This window comes from Ailuropoda melanoleuca, chromosome 4, assembly GCF_002007445.2.
Source record: "Ailuropoda melanoleuca isolate Jingjing chromosome 4, ASM200744v2, whole genome shotgun sequence".
In the NCBI taxonomy this organism is placed as follows: domain Eukaryota; kingdom Metazoa; phylum Chordata; class Mammalia; order Carnivora; family Ursidae; genus Ailuropoda; species Ailuropoda melanoleuca.
Window position 1 is genome coordinate 25609182 of NC_048221.1, and position 19634 is coordinate 25628815.

Below are 19634 nucleotides of genomic sequence, written 5' to 3' on the forward strand. Positions count from 1 at the left end.
TCTGAGATCAGGGTGCCAGCATGGTTGCGTTCTGGGGACGGTCCTCTTCCTGGTTCATACCTGGTACCTTCTCAAAGTGTCCTCGTGGTGGAAGGGGCAAGGCAACCTTCTAGAACCTCCTTTATTTGGCACTAATCCCATTCATGAGGGTTTCACTCCCATGACCTTCCCACAGGTCCTACCTCTTAATACCATCGTCTTTGGGTGTTAGTATTCAGCATGAATTTTGGAGGGGACACATTCAAAGCACAGGACCTCACTTTGCCTTTCTATAGCCACACCTGCTTCCCTTCCCCCCCACACCCTATTACTCCAGACTTAACTCTTAAAACCACTAATTTGTTCTCCATATCTATCATTTTGTCATTTCATGAATGTTATATAAATGGAGTCATATAATTCGTACTCTTTTGGGATTGACTTTTTCACTCATCATAACTGGAGATTCATCCAAGTTGTGTGAACTAGTAGTTTATTCCTTTTTGTTTTGTTTTGTTTTTAAAGATTTTATTTATTTATTTATTTCACAGAGTGAGAGAGCACAAGCAGGGGGAACAGTAGAGGGAGAGGGAGAAGGGCTCCCCACTGAGCAGGGAGCCTGGAGCTAGATCCCAGGCCCCTGGGATCATGACCCGAGCTGAAGGCAGATGCTCAACCATCTGAGCCACCCAGGCACCCCTCTTTTTTACGTCTGAGTGCTGTTCCATGATATGGTTGTAGCAAAGGTTAACCATTTACCTGTTAATGGATATCTGGCTTGTTTCTAATATTTGGACTGTTACTAATAAAGCTGCTACAAACATTCGAAGAACATTTGTGTACAAGTTTTGTGTGAACATAAATGCTCATTTCTCTGGGGTAATGCCCAGGAGTACAATTGCTGGATAGTTGCGTGTTTAATCTTTTAAGAAACTGCTAAGCTGTATTCCAGAGTGACTGTACCATTTTACATCCCCACTGGCAGTATATGTGTGATCCAGTTTCTCTGTATTCTAGCCCTCATTTGGTATTATTTTTTGTTTGTTTGTTTTAGTCATTGTGGTAGGTGTATAGTAATATTTTGTTGTGGTCTTCATATGCGTTTGCTTGATGACTGGTAATGTTGAACATCTTTTCATGTGCTTATTGCCATCTATTTATCCTCTTGAAAGGAATATATATTCTGTTGTTGGATGAAGTGTTCAAAAATGCTTATTAAATCTGTTGGTTGATGTATTGTTGAGTTCTTCTGTGTCCTTCCTGGTTCTCTAATTGTTCCATCAGTTGCTGAGAGAGGGGTGTGGAAGTCTCCAGCTGTAACCATGGGTTTGCCCATTTCTTCTTTCAGTTCCATCAGTTTTTGCCTCCCATATTTTACAGCTCTGGTGTTTGGTATATGCATATTTAGGATTGCTTTGTCTTGCTGGTAGATTACGGTTTTATCTTGATGTAATATCCTTCTCTGTCTCTAGTACTTTTCGTTGAAGTCTATTTTATGTGATATTTTCACTTAGTTTTTGATTCTCTTTCCCCCCTCTTTTTTAGGAATATATCATTCGGGTGCAAAGAGGAATTTCTGTAGAAAACAACTGGCAGGTAAGCATTTTTTTTTTGTTGTTGTTGCTTGAGAAATGTCTAAGGGTTTAAATAAAATTCTGACTCGGGGACATCCAAAAATGTGGAAAAACCAAAATATGCATAAATATGAATCCTGTTTCTTTTAGATATAAACCTTAAGCTTTAAGATATTTATTTCCAAGGCTTTTCTGTTCCCATTTGTTTGGTTTAATTTGTGTATGATGTTGCCACAGAGAGTATCTAGGAATTTGTTCTCTAGTTTGACCCAGAGTAGGATAGTTAGACAGTGGCAGATTACTTGTTTTGTTCTTAGTAATTCGTACCTCCTCCTCTGCAGCCATGGCGTAGGTGGGGACAGTCAAGTCCATTGGGTGGAAAGGCTAGGCGGGACCCTGGACATTGTACAGCTCGGACCCTGTGCATTTCATGGACTCCCCAGTCCACTCACAGGCAAATGCAAGTGCCAGCGCCCCCCAACCCCCCAGCTGAAGGTGAGGGTCACCTTACGGCCCTAGGTGCGCTCCTCAGTGGTGGCCTCAGAGAGAAAAAACTTACTTCCATCCAGAGGTGCTTCCTATGTCAGTTGGCTTGCAGAGGGTGGCCATGTCTTTCTTGCCTTCGTAATTATAATTACCCTCCCCGTCTCCACTACAAAACATCTTACCTTGTCCTTCAGGCTTGAATCCTACCTCTCACCCTAAGCAGTCTTGGACCACAGTGGCCTACACTAGGTCTTTTCTTTGCCTGGAATTTCAAACTGCTTTTTGTGTGAGTAGTTACAATATTGAACATCTATTGAGCATTTGCTGTCAGGCACTGGTTCAGGCATATTAACTCATTTAACCCTTTAAAAACAGTTCTGCATGATTGGAGCTCCCCATTTTACATTCAAGGGGTAAGTAATTAGGCCACGGTCACACTCAAATCAGTGATGAGAACAGGCTTGGAATCTGTATGTTCTCTGTGATTAACCACTGTGCTACCTTTTGCTCCTTTGCACTTAGGAAGGATGGCCTTACGTGTAACTCTTTGATGTATAATTGACAAGCAGGGCAGCAGCATTGTCCTGCCAGAGAAATCAGTCCTTGGTGTAGTTTTCCAGATACAATGTATTAGAATCCCCGGGATACTTAACAAAAATGTAGACTCTTGGGCCCCATGGTGGACCTGCTGTAGGAGACTCTCTGAGGGCAGAGTCCTAGAAGATTGGGAGGTAATTCTGCTCACTAACTTCTGAGAGTCATCAATAAGGTTGAAGTCAAACCGTTCAAAAGCAAAATAGTTTCCTTGCCCAGAGCCTGAAGAGCTAGTGGAATTTGACTCTGGCCTAATCAGTGGCATCAGCATAACTAAGGAAGAGCGTATAGACAATGGAAAGTAGACTGTCTGCCAAGAGGGGAAGCACGGGGAAAGCCAGAGAGGTGTGGCCTCTCTGCCTGCAGGTACAGTCCTGTCTCTAGAACGTTGGGCTTTCCACTGGGGAAAATTTTTATCAGGGCAAGGATGAAAGGGCCTCAGAGCTGTCCAGTTCCTTTTACTTTGATTTCATGTTCAGTAAAACTTTTTTTTTTCCTGGGTAAATCATTAATTAATCTTTCCAGGTGCCTGGTTATTGAGAAAGATATTTAAAGGGCCGTTCACCCTAAAAACAAATACATCATCATTCTCTATTACCTGTTGGCTTCTTGTGTGTTTGACTGGTGTTAATCAGTTTCCCATGGCCCAGCCAGCTCTGGGCACTGCTAGGTCTGTTTTCTGGGCCTGTCCAGTTAAGCAAGTTAAGCACCAGGTATAAGCCCTACTCCTCTTAGTGCAAGTGCCTCAGCCCTAGAATGCCAATAAAAATTAAATAAGGAAATGAAAAGAGATGGTCTTTGGCGAATGAAAACACCACCGTCTTGTCTTACAGATCGTGAGGAGATACAGTGACTTTGATTTACTGAACAACAGCTTGCAGGTAAATATTTGAAAACACTAATGACACACGGTCATTGCTTGGGGTGTCCTAGATGCTGGTTTGAAACGGCAATATCAGGAACAAAAAATTAGCAAATTTTCCTGGTGGAAGAGATAGACTTATAATATAAACAGCTGATACGTGGCTCTAAAAATAAACTTTTGGGAACAAACATGTCATTTATAATAGTCACCTTACAAGTGAGTACCTTTGTGCGAGACTGCCTCCTTCGCACAGTCATGGGGTGCTGTGTATCATCTCCTTTGCCCAGATGACGAATGACTAGCTGGGTTGCTGGAGCCGTTCACTTAGAGCTCAGACTCTCACCACTGAGCTAGGCTGCAGATCAATACTCAGAAGTAACTAGAGACAGCATTTTTCAGTGTAACTTTTTTCTCTTAAATACCTATTTCTAAATCCCTTTGATTTAAATGTTCCTAACTTGGTGGCCATAACGGAAAGAGGGGTGAGCTGCAGCATCTTTTTGGAAACAGTTGTGCTGGTCACGATGGAAGCGTCCTAGAGGGGCTTTAGCACCACGGGAAGTACTGGCAATAGCTCCCACGTTTCCATTCAGCAGATTGGTCTTCAAGTGTCATGGGTACTGCAGACCGCTGGGCTTGGGTCACATCTCAGGTTTGATTGGTAACGTAAAACCTGAGCCAGAGCGCTTGGCTTGTGACCAGTTCAGCCAGGAGGTGAAGCACCGCTCCCTCTTCATTGGTGAGCCATCACTTATTTGGCCATCACTTATTACCTATTCTGAGTGACCTCTGGTCTTGTCCACAAAGGTAAGGAGGACTGCTGGCTGAGAGCGAGCAACATGCTTCCTTTCTTTTAGAAGGCCGTGGTTATTGATCAGGCTTTGGAAAACAGCATATGTAGAGTCCAAACTATAGCATTATTTACAACCCTGCTGAAAACATGAATGCCTAACTTGCCCTCTGATAGAATAGGCTTGAGTGTCTGCGGACCTTTATGTAATTGAACAGATGGTCGTGCATTTGACAAATGTTGTCTTTTTAAATTTTAATTGTAGTATGACCAATTTAAATCTCCAGATAAAATATTGGCAGAGATCAAATTCTCCTCATTGATGGATTTAATTGGTTTCATTTATGGATTTTTATAGCATATTCTTTCCACCTAGACAAAAGCTTTGTCTGTGATGACATTGTGGATAAGGCACCAATGTGTAGTTCATTCCAGCAGTGGATTTTCTCCACAAGTCTCTCCAGACGTTTCCAGGCAGCATTTCCACAATGGCGTGAGCATTTGGGAGTTAACATTGAGCCTACTGTATGTTTTCACGTTGATGCACAAGTGAACCTTTGCTCAGCTATCTCTAACAGTGTCGTTCAGCCAGGACTGAGTAAGACTCATGGGAGGAAGTTTTCTGAAATTGAAATTGTCTAGGCCCAGCCCTCAAGAATGGGTGGGGGGGGGGAGCTGAGGGTTTTATCTCCTATTTGTTCTTGCTTAGGGGATGTAAGGTTGAATCTCTATTCAATTATGGCCTTTTTAATATAATAGAATTTTATTTTTGCTTCAGTGTAATTTTCCCTTTTAAAACAGGCACTTTCAGTGTGCATTTTATTTCAAATGCAAATATCCACGTGTATTGATGTTGGCTTATGCTAGGCAGGATATGGCCAGACATCATTTCAGTGGGAGGTTTTTCTAGATCCAAGTAAACAAACAGAAGAAAGTACATACAGCTTTTTGGCAAGAAAATAATTTCAAAACAACCTCCGTAAAACAGACCAAAAAGACTATAAAAACCACAGAATAAAACTGTGACCATGCTTTTCAGTGTCTGATTACCCTTTCTGATGGATAAATGAGTTCCCGCTGAAGAAAGAGAAATATAATACACATATGCAGAGTTGTCTGACTCCAATAGGAAAGATGCCAAAGTGGAAAAAAAAAAAGCAGGATGTAAAATTATACATGCAATATACTATAATTACATGAACTGTTTAGAAAAAAAGATTGGAGGGAAACATGCCAAACTGTTAACAATGGTGATCCCCAGGTGGCAGGATTGTGGGTTTTATGTTTTTTTTTTTCTGGCTCTTTATACTGTTTTGTACTTTCCAAGTTCTCTATAAACAAACAGATATAAGCTATGTAAGCAAAGAAATAGAAAAAGAAAGGTACATTTTCATAACTTTCTATAATGAGCATGTTTTGTGGTAAAGAAGAATCACTACCTTATTTTAAAGATTTTTATTTATTTATTTTTTGGGGGGTGCATGTGAGCAGGATGATGTGCAGAGAGAGGGGGATAAGCAGACTCCCTGCTGAGTGGGGAGCCCTCCAGGCAGGGCTTGATCCCACGACCCTGAGATCGTGACCTGAGCCGAAACCAAGAGTCAGTGTCCAACCGACTGAGCCACCCAGGCGAGCCACCCAGGCATCCTGAATCACTACCTTGTTTGAAAGGCAACATCAAATCAGTAACCATCTAGGGAGACCACATACAACAAAACCAAAGAAAGGAGCAGGAGCTGAAATGATAGGGACTGAGCTGGGAATGCTCAGGTTGGGAAGGAGCCCAGACTCTGCCCCTTACAGCAGAGAGGCCTTGGGTCATTTATTTTCCCTCCCCATCCTCACTTTCCTTCTGAAACAAGGGGTTGAACCAGATGACTTCTCAGGTCTGTTGTAGCACCGATGCTTTGTGATTTGAGTTTTATTGCCCACCATTGACACAGGAGAGACTCTGCTGTACACTGGGGGGATATTGGGACAAATTAAGGGTCTGTTGAGAGCTCAGAACTCCCTAGAATACTCACTGGAATATGGTTGAAGGTAATTTGTAGACCCCTGAGATCTGATCATGAAAATGAAAGATTAACAGATTCAGAGTTTGAAGGTTCCTCCTCCAGACAGAGCTAGTTTTCTTGAAACTGCAGTATAGTTTGTCATGTCATTTAGAGGCCTCTACTAGCGGGTCAGATTATGGGCTATAGACCTCACTTTGGTGATTATTCCCCTTCGCCTTATCACTCCACAGGTGTTATGGATGGGTGTTTGGGGACTTCTCCACTGGCTTTCTTGTTCTCTTTCCTGTATATAATGAACTCAGGAAGGGAATTCATAGGGCATATTAAAGGGGAAAGCTCTCGAAAATGGGATGGTGAGGTGTCATGGCTTGAAGCATCAATGTAGAGGTGTCTAGGGAGTTATTGCATAGAGACTTGATGGCTCTCTGTGCTAATATTCTCTTTCCCTCCCTCCTAATGAGTCATTGGACTTCTAAATTTTATATTCTATAATTGGCAAACATTTTAGAAATTCTGGGAGAAAGCTAAAAGAGAAAGTAAGTGTCGCTTGAATGCTAATCTTTTTTAAAAGGCAAGATTTTAAAATAACACACATATTACATACTAGTAATACTTGTAGAAGCATTTATTGTGAGATCTTAAGGCAGAGCAGGAAACAACCTCCAGTCTGTCTAGCTGACTGGCATAGCAGAGATGCTATAATTGCAGCTGTTGGCAAAGAACACTTTGTTTCACCTGATGATTTGGAAGAGCTGATGGGATGTCTGGGCATATCAATACATTTTCCTAAAGTGAAATGAAGCTTGAACAAATAGGTTGGTAGAAGCTTGGAGGCCACAAAGTTCAAAACAAATACCTTATCAATCTCATTTTCATATCCTCACCATGAATGAAAACTAGCCCTTTTGGGGTTTTTTGGGGGTCTGAATCCGATGATGTAGATGTGACTCTACATTCTGAGTCACCTGGGTCTGCTGTCAGACAGTTAGTGCAGGCAAATGTGCTGACGTTGGTACGTGGTAATTCTATATATATATATATATATATACACACGCACACACACATATATATATGTATTTTTTTATTATGATATGTTAGTCACTATACAGTACATGTTTAGTTTTTGATGTAGTGTTCCATGATTCATTGTTTGCGTATGACACCCAATGCTCCATGCAATACGTGCTCTCCTTAATACCCTTCATGTGTATTTTTTTTTTAAGATTTATTTATTTTAGAGAGAGCATAGGGGGAGGGACAGAGGGACAGGGAAAGAAAATCTCAAGCAGACTCTGCACTGAGCACAGTCTGATGCGGAGCTCAGTCACAGGACCCTGAGAGTGCGACCTGAGCCAATACAAAGAATTGGACACTTTTTAAAAGATTTTATTCATTTATTTGAGAGAGAGCACAAGGGGAGGGGAAGAGACAGAGGCAGAGGAAGAGGACAAGCAGACTGTCTGCTGAGGAGGGAGCCCAATTCAGAGCTTGATCCTAGGACCCTGAGATCATGACCTGAGCCAGAGTCAGACACTTAACTGACTGAGCCACCCAGGCGCCCCCCAAGTGTTGGACACTTAACCGACTGTGCTGATTCATGGTAATTTTTAAGAATCCTTGCTGTGTATATGATCAGTTAGATAAGCATGAATTTTTCTTTTCTTTAATTGAAAAAATTAGTAAATGAGAAATGTAAACATTTCATAGTATAGAAAATTTATTTTTTATTTATTTATTAAAGATTTTATCCATCTATTTGTCAGAGAGAGAGAGAGAGCACAAGCAGAGGGAGAGGCAGGCAGAGGGAGAAGCAGGTTCTCTGCTGAGCAGGGAGCCCCATGCAGGACTTGATCCTGCTCCCAGAGTTAGCTGTTCTCAAGGAGGTAGTGTGAGTCCTTTTAGGCATTTTTTGTTGCATATATAACCACAGCCATGGGCTTAAACACATACACACACACACACGCACACACACAAATGAGATTATATTCTGTAACTTAGTTAAATAATTTTTATTTTTTAGGGTTTTTTTTTTTTAAAGATTTTATTTAGTGGCACTGGGGTGGCTCAGTTGGTTAAACATCTGCCTCGGGCTCAGGTCATGATCCCAGGGTCCTGGGATGGAGCCCTTTGTCAGGCTACCTGCTCAGCAGGGGTCTGCTTCTTCCTCTGTGCTCTCTCTCTTTCTCAAATAAATAAATAAATCTTAAAAAAAATAAAATAAAAAATTTATTTGAGAGAGCGAGCATGCGCACGGTGGGCAGGGGGGTGGGGCTGGGGAGAGGGAGCCTGATGTGGGGATCGATCCCAGGACCCCAGGATCATGACCCGAGCCCAAGCCAGATGCTTAACCGACTAAGCCACCCAGGTGCCCCAATAAAAGGATTTTTAAAAGAAATATCAGTTGTGTTTTTAGTAGTACCTTTGATTACTCTAATACTTAGTGCTCTGGAATAAGAATAAGAATAATAATAGTAATAAAGTGATTCCACTTGGATGTGTACTAGCTGAGTGATGTGCTTTCTTCTGAAGTATGCTTTTTGTTTAATTAATAAGGAAACTGCTATTAGGTAAGGCCTAACTGTATGAATGAGGAAAATGACCTGAAATTTATGTGTCTTATCTGGCAGTGTATTATGCCATGATAGAAAATTCATTCTAAGTATGCTCTGACACATTTTCAAAATTATGCTGGAGAAATAGGCAATTTAGGATTGTCAGCCAACCTTTTCATCATGTCCAATATTGAGTTCAGAGTCTTCACTGTTGTTTGAAAAATACAGAGTGGAACAGGCTAAGTTCGGTTTGCCCACATGGGTGGTTTAGATTACATCCTTTCCTGAATTAAAGATGCCCTTCTCTTAAGATGATCCCTTCAATCAGTATGCATGTCACTTGGGCTGTTCTAATCTAAGCATTTTAAGTGTAGAGTACAACTGCTCTTTGAAAGTGATTTTGCTCATTAAATTAAGATGCCAATCTGATGCTTTTTAAAAAATATATTTTATTTATTTATTTGAGAGAGAGAGCGTGCGCAAGCATGCACAAGCAAGGGGAAGCAGAAGGCAGAGGCAGAAGCAGGTTCCCCGATGAGCAAGGAGCCCAATGTGGGACTTGACCCCAGGACCCTGGGATCATGACCTGAACTGAAGGCAGCTTAACCCACTGAGCCACCCAGGCATCCCTGATGCTTTGTTTTTTAAGTTTAAAAAATAGACTCACAAAGTTTTAAGTGATCTGGAAAATGACAGGTTGAGCCACCTGCATTTACTTTTCCTTCCTCCTGAAGCCACTCTAAAACAGCAGTAAGTTGTCTTTACACACACACACACACCCTGAGGGACAAGTAGAATAGGAAAAGATAAAAATCACAACAAAACATTTGAAGCTGCAAATCCAGTGAATGAGAGCTAATCAATTAAGGAGATATAGGAAGGCAGAATTCTGAGCTGGGCGGGAGGGGGAATGGATAACCCCATTGGGTCCTGTTTTATAGTACAGAACCTCCAAACGGTTTAGCGCAAAGTGCTGCTTCCAGTGTGGGGCAAGGTCAAGCTGAAATCAGGAGTTGAGAGTACGTTTAAGAAGCAGTCAGATCCCCAGATCTTCCCCCATCTAGCAACTTATGCCTGCCCTTCTGGAAGTTTATTCTCTGGAGAGGGGAGACCAGTCTTTGGACTGGGGAATGCAGGAATTACATAATACATGGGAACACTGGCTCTCACCCCCACCTTTGCCCTCTTCTGCAAACCTTCTTCCTTTCAGCTCCTGGAATATTGGTAGTCAGACCTATACCCTTCAGGCAGGGGATTGGAAGATTTGGGGGAAGGGGGATCTGCCCAGTTTAAGAGGAAAGAGCTAAAGATGCTGAGATTACAGGTTTTCCCAATGAAATAGCTGAGTCAAGTCCTGTGCTAAAATAAAATCCACAGCAGATAAGCTCCGGCCACTCACCCAGCACTTCTAAGTTGGCTTTTGTTGTCCTGCTCGTCAGTATGAGCAACCAGCCCAGGATCACCAGATTTCTAAGGAACACTTTTTTTTTTTTTTAACATTTATTTATTTATTTGAGAGAGAGACAAGGGGACAGAGGGAAAGGGAGAGGGACAGGTAGACTCCCTGCTGAGCAGGGAGTCTGACCCAGGGCTGGATCCCAGGACCCTGAGATCATGACCTGAACCGAAGGCAGACACTTAACTGATTGAGCCACTCAGGCACTGCCCTCTAAGGAACACTTTTAACATAAAAGATAACAATGAAAACAAATAGAAAAAAAAAAAAACCCTCCAGGAAGCAGAATATATGCAGTAAGAGGAACATTTCAGGCTCTTCAGAAAGATTATCTTTTATGATCTCAGAGAGATAAGAAATTGCATTACATTCAGGAGGCTACTAAAGAAAAGAAAGTACTCAGAAATTAAAAAAAGATAATAGTAGAAATGAAAACTCTTTAGAAGAGCTGAATGATAAAGGAATTATCCCAGAAAAATTTTTCAGTAGGGAAAAATATTGTTTAACAAGGGTGGAAAATAGGAGAGAAAAGGTGAGAATAGAAGATCACCAGTCTAGAAGGCCCAGCACTGGAATAAGTCCCAGGAAAAGCAAGCAAAGGGCACAGAGGGGAAGAAATAATGACCTAATACCAGAAAATACCAAAGAATGCAGGGTGTTCATTTCCAGATAGAAAGGGCTGGATACTAAGCACAGAGGGTGAAAATAGACCTGCAGAGAGGCACATGAAATTCACAAACTGGGGTCAAGGAGAAGACCCTAGAAGCTTCCAGGGAGGAAAACACACACACACACACACACACCAAAAACGGAAGCAAGAATCTACTGCTAACAGCAGCACCGGAAGCTAGAAGACAATAAAGTAGTTCTTAAAAATTCTGAAAGAACAAATATTTCAAACTTAGAATTCCACATCAAGATTCTCTATCACTGTAGTGTGCGGGTAGAATAAAGACATTTACACATGCAACTTTTCAAAAAATTGACCTCCCTGGCTCCCTTTTTAGGAAGCTGACGGAGGGTATGTCCACCAAAAATCAGGGATTCTTCTACAAAAAAGGAAGGTATGGATAGAGAAATGGGGTTCATCAGAAGAAGGGCAAAAGCATCCCTAGTGTGATGTCCCAGGATGCCAGCCCAGCAGGTATGGGGACCACCAGTCCTGCTTGGAGCAGGTACTCCTCAAGAAGACGAAACTGATGCCTCTTTGTGTCTGAATATGTTGAGAATATGCTTAGATGGGGAGTTTGGAGTTGAATAGAAACCTAAAACAAACAAAAAAGACCAGTTAATAAAAAGGAATTGTAAGCATGGCTTTCTGGCTCAGTGGTGCATATCACCTAACGTAAATAGGAATTTTGCACTAAAAAAAATTATAACTATATTGAGGGATTAGGAATAAGTTGCATGTGGGGTGAGATGAGGATTGTGAAAGAGAATTTAATCCATAATGAGAAATTAATAGATTAATACTTAACAATGAAAATCAATTCATAATGAGCCCTGTGCCAAAAAGATCAGCTAAGAGAATTGGATGTGGCTGTCTCTGAGGAGTGGATAATGGCTAGGTCACCTGTTGGCAGAGGTGGTTGGGGGGGGCGTGTCACGGGACTGCTAATAGTAAAAAGACTGACTCTCAAAATGATGTTCATGTAAGTTTGATAGAAAAACTCTTTTTTAAAAAAATTAAGTTTTAAAGTTGCTGTACTTAATACAGTATTTTATCAATTCTGAGTTGTAGTTTTTCACATTTTTATCATAGCACTGAAATTAGGCCACATCTGAATGAAATGTGGTCCCTCAGGATTCTGATACTGCTTCTTATGTGGCGATGACAGGAGTATAACACTTCTCTTTTCATTAAAGATTGCAGGCCTCAGTCTACCTCTTCCTCCCAAAAAATTGATTGGTAACATGGATCGTGAATTCATAGCTGAGAGGCAGAAAGGTCTTCAGAACTATCTCAACGTTATCACTACAAATCATATCTTGTCTAATTGTGAGCTGGTTAAGAAGTTTTTAGACCCAAACAACTACTCTGCAAACTACACTGGTAAGCAAAGGGATCTCTGAGCGACGGTCGCGTGACTCCAGGGGCACCGTTCTTTGCTGGAGATAACACAGGGGAGGAATTATTTCCAAATGGGGTCATGTGTACATTTGTTATAGGCCATTATTTGCTTATTAATGCTTTACCCGATTGTAATTTACTGTAAGAGTATAAGAAGAAAATAATTACTTCTAAAATGTTTGTGGTGTTTGCACAGAAGAATGTGAAAGAGAAGTTATGGGGTCTTAGAGTCTTGTCTTTATTGTCTCCCCTGACGGAACAGAAAGTAAATAACCCACAATAATCTGTACCATAATCTCAATCTGATGTTTATTTGGATCTGTTTTTGTATTTACAACACAGGGTATGTCTGGTTTTTCTGGGAATTACTTTATACCGCGTGGTTCAAAAGGGTCCTTTCTGTGTCTTCCCAGTTGCTCCCAGAGACGCACTCAAGGCAAAGCCTAAGGAGGAGCTAGTTGTCTTCCAGACCTTCCCTGGATCAGTCAGGGGACTGAGGTGAAAAGGGTGCCAGTTATACACAAAGCTGGCGCTGATAACCTAAGCCTGTTGTCAGCAGAATGAGTGATTAAATATTCAGTATTCCCTGGTGTGGCCTTGAAGAGACCAATGGAACTGTCATAGAACTGACCCAGTGACTAGAATCCGACTGATTTGTTGAAGCTGAGTCAGGCTTAGAGTCCTAGTGGAACTCCGGGTATTTTTAATAAGCTGATTTCCTTGCTAAGAGAATAGATTGTGTACACGTTCTATTTCAGGTCCTCACAATATTGCTTTTGAAGTAATTAAAGGGAGGCGCTTTTATTCCTGTTTCAGAGAGAGGGAAATAGGGGACTGCTTGTCAGGTACCAAATTTTTCTGCATAATAGACTCACCCAGGGAGCTTTAAAAAATCTTGGTGCCCAGGTACTCATGCCAATTAAATGAAAATATCTATGGCTTGGGGGAGCTCCTACTTTGTAAAGCTCCGCAAGAGGTTCCAGTATGCAGCTGGAGTTTGAAAACCGTAGCCCTTGGACCTTGCTCCTCACGTCACAGTGTGGTCGCCTGACCCACAGCATTGGCATCCCTGGGAGCTTATCAAAAATGCTGAATTCAGGCCCCATCCCAAACCTACAGATCAGGATCTGAGTTTAACAAAGTCCCCAGGGGAATTGCATATGCATTCAAGTCTGAGAAGCCTTGCTATAGAATGTACCTCCTATCTTCTAATGGAAGTACCTGCAAAGGTAAGAAAAATGCCTTTCTAGAATGCAACCAAGTGAAGGAAAGTTTAGTTCAAACTCACATTGACTCTAAGCGACGAAATCAAGCATTGAGTTATTACAAGGCTTTCATTCTTCCTGCAGTTGCTTTTTGATTCATCTGGGAGAAAAGACATCACAGGCCTGGGACTTCCAGGACAGTTTAACTTCCTCCAGAGTAGCATCTCTCAGGGCTTTCAGTCACCATGCTTCACCTCGAGTGTTCTCACATTGTCAGATGGTGAGACGTCTGGATTGACTGTTGTCAAATCAGCCCTAACATAGCCGTGCTCATTGGTTTGTCTACTTATTTCTCAAGAGTGTCTGCAAATGTATTCCCAAGGGCAAGGCTCAAGGTGCAGTGCTCGCAGGATGATGCCATTCGTTATGTTCCATAGACCTTCAGTGTCTGCTATGTCTATGCCGTGTGCTGGGTGCAGGCCTTGGGGGGGTGGGTGCTGGTGCAAGGGGAGCTTGTACCAGGAGTACATTGAGTTACGTGGGGTCAGAGCTAGAAGAGATTTCGGAGCAGGCATGTCATAACTAACTCTTTCATTTACAGGTGAGAGGTAGCCTGAGAGGAAAGGCCTTACCTAGGGTTGCACATTTATCAGCTTGTACAAGGGTACAATGTCTGAGTGTTTTCTGGTTAAAATGCTGCTTTGCCCCTGGAAGATTATCTGATCCCTATATTTCCTTCTACTGTACCCTCTCCATGCTGTTATTGTACTTGACCTTTCCTCCTCCACCTCTCCCCCCACCCCCCACTCCCCCGCTTGGCAGACAGGAGTCCAGAGCAAATGTGGGCAGAGATCTAAGAAGGCTGCCAGAGACTCCCACCGGGACCCGAATGTTCAAGAAGCTGTGCTGTTTAGAGGACACAGTCCTGTAATGAAACAATAAGGGATGGATGCTGCTTTCAGAGAGATGCTGATTTATTGCCCCCTTTGAATGAAACGTCAGAGCTTGTCTTGCTTCTAGGCTGACTCACTAGCAGCCTCAGGAAAGGGAAGCCCAGGCATCCTCCTCTGCACCGGCTTGACCGAGCCAATCCCCGGAAAACCGGGCAGACTTGTCCGGCTTCCCGAAACTCAGAGCATGACCTCTGGTTCCCGAGGGCACGGCACTCTGCCTACCGCCAATGCGTGGCTCTTCTCTAAGCAGGGTCACTCCCCCCTTTCATATGGATAAGGTCTCCACCTCTTACCTGTTTCCAAATGGTCTACGATCACCACCCCGCTCTGCTTCAGCAGGATTTGAGTTCAGCTGCTCCCGTGGCCCAAGTCTCCAAGGCCGCTTTTCCTGCCTCTTGCTCTGAGATTGAAGATGCCAGGTTGGAGGGGGACTGATGCCAGCCTAGTCCTCAGGGGTGGGGACTGGGAACTTCAGGGCAACAGCAGCTGCCTCCTCCCCGGGTCTCCAGCCTGGGATTTCTGATCTTTTCTTTCCTTCCCTGGTGTTCTCCAGATGACCAAGGAAATAGAGGTCCTTGGTGCTCTGTGGGGGAGTTGTGAGGTGTCCATTTGTATTACCAAGTCTAATTGAGGGCCAGCTTTTGTTACAGGGAGAACAGGTGTCTTCCAGTCATGACGGGCTTATATTGGAAAACACACGCACACATCCCCCACCCCACGCACACCTCACCTTATTCGTCTTACTAACAAGGTGCTTCTATCATTTAAAAGCCTCGGTGCACTGTAGCTGTCTTCCCACTTCAAACCTCACACCCCCTCAGAATACGGGGATTTTTAATGTCCATTGCAGAAGTCACTTGGACCGGAAGTACGGAGGATTGGATCCTGGTTCCCAGCTTTGTCGTCAGCAGCATTTCCCCTCTGTGAGCCTCAGGTCCTGACCTATGAACGAAGAGGAGAGGGAGGGGGGTAGGCAGGGAGTGTACAGGCCCTCTTGTAGTCCTGAAACCCCCGGAACCCTATGAGTAGGTCAGGTAGTAGTGGGCTCAAGGATAGGAGGACGGAGGGAGGGTTGCAGGTGGGGGTTATATTCGGAACCAGCTGGGTGCATTGGAGCTGTTTTTTAGGCCCAAGTCCACGGTCCAGGCTTCTGTGGCGCCACCTGCTGTAGTGGATCGGGGATCTGGAGCCCGCTTGCAGGGCTGGAGTCTGTTCTCTGCAATGATCGTGGGCCTGGAGGCTGCACACAGTGGGGGCAGCTGGTACATTCTGAGCAGAGAAGTCAGAGCTCTGCGGGAAGCACAGGGTGGGCCTAAAGGCCTTGCTCTGCATTTCCTGTCTGGGGCTTGTTTCTCAGCATTTCCTGAGCATGCAGTTTTTCCCCATGTGTCCATCAGTATTAAAGAAATGGAAGGCAGTTGCCTTTCTTCGCATGGATTTCATGTTCTAGTGGGAGACAGTGTCCACATCCATCGAACATGTATTGAACCCCTAGTTCTTTTCATCAAGTATTTATTGAAGGCCTACTCTGTCAGGTGCTACAAATACAGCATTAAGGAAAGCATAGTCCCCTACCCCCACCCCAAGGCACTTCTGCAGGGGGATTGACAGGTGAAGGCTCTGGCAGAGTAGACATGGCCCAGCACCTTGAGGGAGGAAGTAGGGGTGCAGATGATCCAGTTTTGAAGGTGGAGGAAGGCTTCCAGAAGAATTGATGCCTACATGGAGATTTAAGGATAAGTAGAAGTTAGCCAGGCCAAGAGGCAAGGGCCAGTGCTCCAGGAGAGAAAAAAATATTTCCCTGTGGAGTGGGCTTTTACTCAGATTAAGACGTAGCCCTCACAGCCAGAGTTCACAGTCTAGTGGAAGAGAGTAGCCCTAACACAGGACCAACCTTGGGTGAATCCCGTAGGAGAAGGACACACGTAGCTCTGGGGATGTACAGAGGATGGAGGCTGGGGGAGACCTGGCTCAGGAGTGGCCGGCTTTGGGCTGAGCCTTGAGGGATAGGTGGACAGGAACGGAAAATGCGGAGGGGTGGGGTCGATCCTGTCTTCAGGGGTCAAGGCAGGTAAATCTAGGCACCACACTACCTGTGTGGAGGCGTAAAGACAGAAAGTCAAGTTAAAGCCAGAGCTGAGTTAGCACTTAGGTTTGGAAGCTTGGCCTTGATTTTGTGAGGAGATGGGTTGCTGGTAAATGCCTCTAAGCAGAGGAGCAGATGCTTAGGATTGAAGCGTGTTTCCTGAAGCTGGGGGGCGGGGGGCGGGGCGGGATTCGTATTGGAAGTATGGTAGTCATGTGATTTACTGGACAATAAATCATAGTTCAGGGGAAAGAAAATGTCCTTTCTACAATTTTCTGATTCCCTAAGGTAAAAAAAAAAACAATTTCCCAGTCCTCAATTTATCAGCAACAAATCCCTCATGTTCCAGTTGTTGACAGCTATTTCCCACATTCCTAGAACAATGTATGGTATGTAGTAGCATACAATAAATGTTGACTAATGATTTTGTGGGGAATTATGAGTCACTGTTAGTTATGAACCGACTGTCCTTCACACTCTCTTAGAATGACGTTGTACTGTATTTAGAAAATTATTTTTCATGATCCTTCCCAAAGTTGATATGATCTTCACTGAAAATAATGCCTTTTTAGTTTGTTTATGTTCGTTTTACGATTGTTTCTGTTCAAGTTGTTTTGGAAATGCTTAAAAACATTTTATATCAACGTTATATCAACATTAACTCAACAGAGTTCCCAGCATTAATTATGAAAATTTTATATGCTTCTGCCACACTGATCCCTCCAAATGATTTGTCACTTTGGGGTAGTTAGAACAAATGTAAATGAAGTCAGTTTTGTATCTGGTCATCTCATGTTTTCTTCTGTGTGGACAGCATCAACAATTTACATTTCGAGTCAGTAAACCAATAGTTAGTAGATTGTTTTCTTCCCTGAATGTCTTAACTCATAATGTACTGTAAAATATATCAGAATCACATTGTTTGCCAAGCACCGGGCATGGTAATTCCAGACGAGGTCATTCTGACATATGGAGAGCATTTCTGCTGAATCTCATTGCTCACCAGTTGGCCTGGAATGCCACTGACTTGCTGGGCGGAGGTGAAATTCCACAGTGAATCTGCAGTATTGCTGTTTGCTCTCAGGGATCTAGAGAGGCTTCCTTTTCTCATTGTAATTTGGAAAAGAGCAAATTACAGATGTTACTTTTTGCAGGAAATGTAAAAGCACAGTTATTCTGATAATTTCTTAATACAGTGAACTTTAAAGAACTTCCTCTTCTCTTTGTCCTCTTAAAAAGGGGAAACGTTCTTATGATAAACGAACACAAAAAGGGGGATGGATTTTTTTCAGTAAACGGGTATGGTAACGTCCCACAATAGAACTGTATTGTTGCTGTACGTAGATGTTTTTCTAAAACACTGGCTTTTATTTCCAATATATATTTAAGGCTAATCGCTTCTTTGTTGGTGAAAGCTGTAATTCCATGAGGAATGAAGACAGGATAAATATCACTTAGAGCAACATAAATACTGTTCTGAGCTGACCTCAGAACACATTTTGAGTTTTGTGCTTGGGTTGTGGCCTGGTGCATATATCTGGTTTATGCCTCCTAGTTTACATATTTTAGATCTTTCAGTTTAAAAAATATATATGTATATTTTTCACATCATTAGTAATTACTCTTCTTAATAAACTTTTTACTTCAGAATAATTTTAGACTTACAGAAAAACAGCAGTGCTAGTACAGAGAGTTTCCATATACCACCCCTCAATGAGTTCCCCTCATATTAACATCTTACATAACCATGGCACATTTATCAAAACTAAGAAATTAACACTGGTGCATTACTGTTAACTACAGATGTTCATCAGATTTCAGTTGTTTTTCCACTACTGTCCTTTTTCTGTTCCAGGATCCTATCTAGAATACTACATTGCACACTTACTCTCTGGCTTTTTTTTTTTTTTTTTTTTTGTAATTAAACTTTTTGAGAAGGTCATAGACTTATAAAGATTTCATTTGCAAGAACAACATCTTAACCATGTGGTACTTTCCTGATTGGTTGGACTGATGAGTTTCTAAAATGTCTTTGCAGAGATCGCCTTACAGCAAGTCTCCATGTTCTTCCGATCAGAACCAAAGTGGGAGGTGGTAGAACCATTGAAAGACATAGGTGAGAAACTGGCGCATGCCTAGTCTGTCCAAACAGACCACAGAACTGGACTCTCTGTCACGCTTTCCTATCTGTAGCCCAAGAAAGCTCTTCAATGCAGGTGATTTCTTCTTCTTTTTGCCTTCCTACTGCTTGAAGACGCAGTCCGTAACTTGTATACTTAATGAATCTTGGGTAAAGTGCCCCTGGAGAGTCAGGGTGTAGTAATGTGTACTTTCGGAACCATCCGTCATTATTCTCCTTCTCTCTTTCTCACTACACCTCAATTGAAGTGCCCGTTTTCCTGTTCCCGTGAATAGTTTCTTTGTTTACAGTTGTTGTGTTTTTTGTGGGTTTTTTTCATTTTGGGGTTTTGTTTTGTTTTGTTTTTCTTAAGTGCAGTCTTTCCCATGTCAATATTACCAGGTTCTGTTTTTACTGGTGCCTGTATTGCTATGGATAAGATTGCCAATCTTAATTTTTTTAATTACTTAGTTGATGAAAATTCTATCTATTGGTGTAAAAATGATTTGCTGTGACTACATCTCTGCTTTTATGGCAGGTTGGAGGATAAGGAAGAAATATTTCTTGATGAAGATTAAAAATCAGCCAAAGGAACGGCTAGTGTTAAGCTGGGTAAGCTGGTTTTTTGCTTCAGTCTCCTTTCGTGGACTTGAGATGGGTTTATGAAAGCAGATAGATAATTAAGAAATTGTACTTTGCTTCTGAGTGATGTTGTAAAGGCCTCTTCAGCCCCACATCAAAGGAGAGTCATTTTGAGTCACTTGGCTTATTCATTTGGTTGTATCCATATGATTGTATTTGATCAACTAGTAAACATCTGGAAAGAAACAGGAATAGCTTAAAATAGTTCTGGAACCTCTTTAGGATTGGCAGTTTTGCAGTTTGTTTT

The 19634-nt window shown here is 42.5% G+C and overlaps 1 protein-coding gene across 10 annotated transcripts in view; it reads left to right on the plus strand.

Moving 5' to 3' along the window:
- PXK (PX domain containing serine/threonine kinase like) overlaps nucleotides 1-19634 on the plus strand; it is a 73215-nt gene that overhangs the window by 23014 nt on the left and 30567 nt on the right. For all 10 annotated transcript variants that reach the window (XM_034658550.1, XM_034658551.1, XM_034658552.1 and 7 more), the window contains exons 2-6: nucleotides 1525-1575; nucleotides 3467-3514; nucleotides 12178-12364; nucleotides 18665-18742; nucleotides 19284-19357. In XM_034658550.1, coding sequence (XP_034514441.1) covers nucleotides 1525-1575; nucleotides 3467-3514; nucleotides 12178-12364; nucleotides 18665-18742; nucleotides 19284-19357 — 438 coding nt within the window. The remainder of the gene's footprint in view (nucleotides 1-1524; nucleotides 1576-3466; nucleotides 3515-12177; nucleotides 12365-18664; nucleotides 18743-19283; nucleotides 19358-19634) is intronic.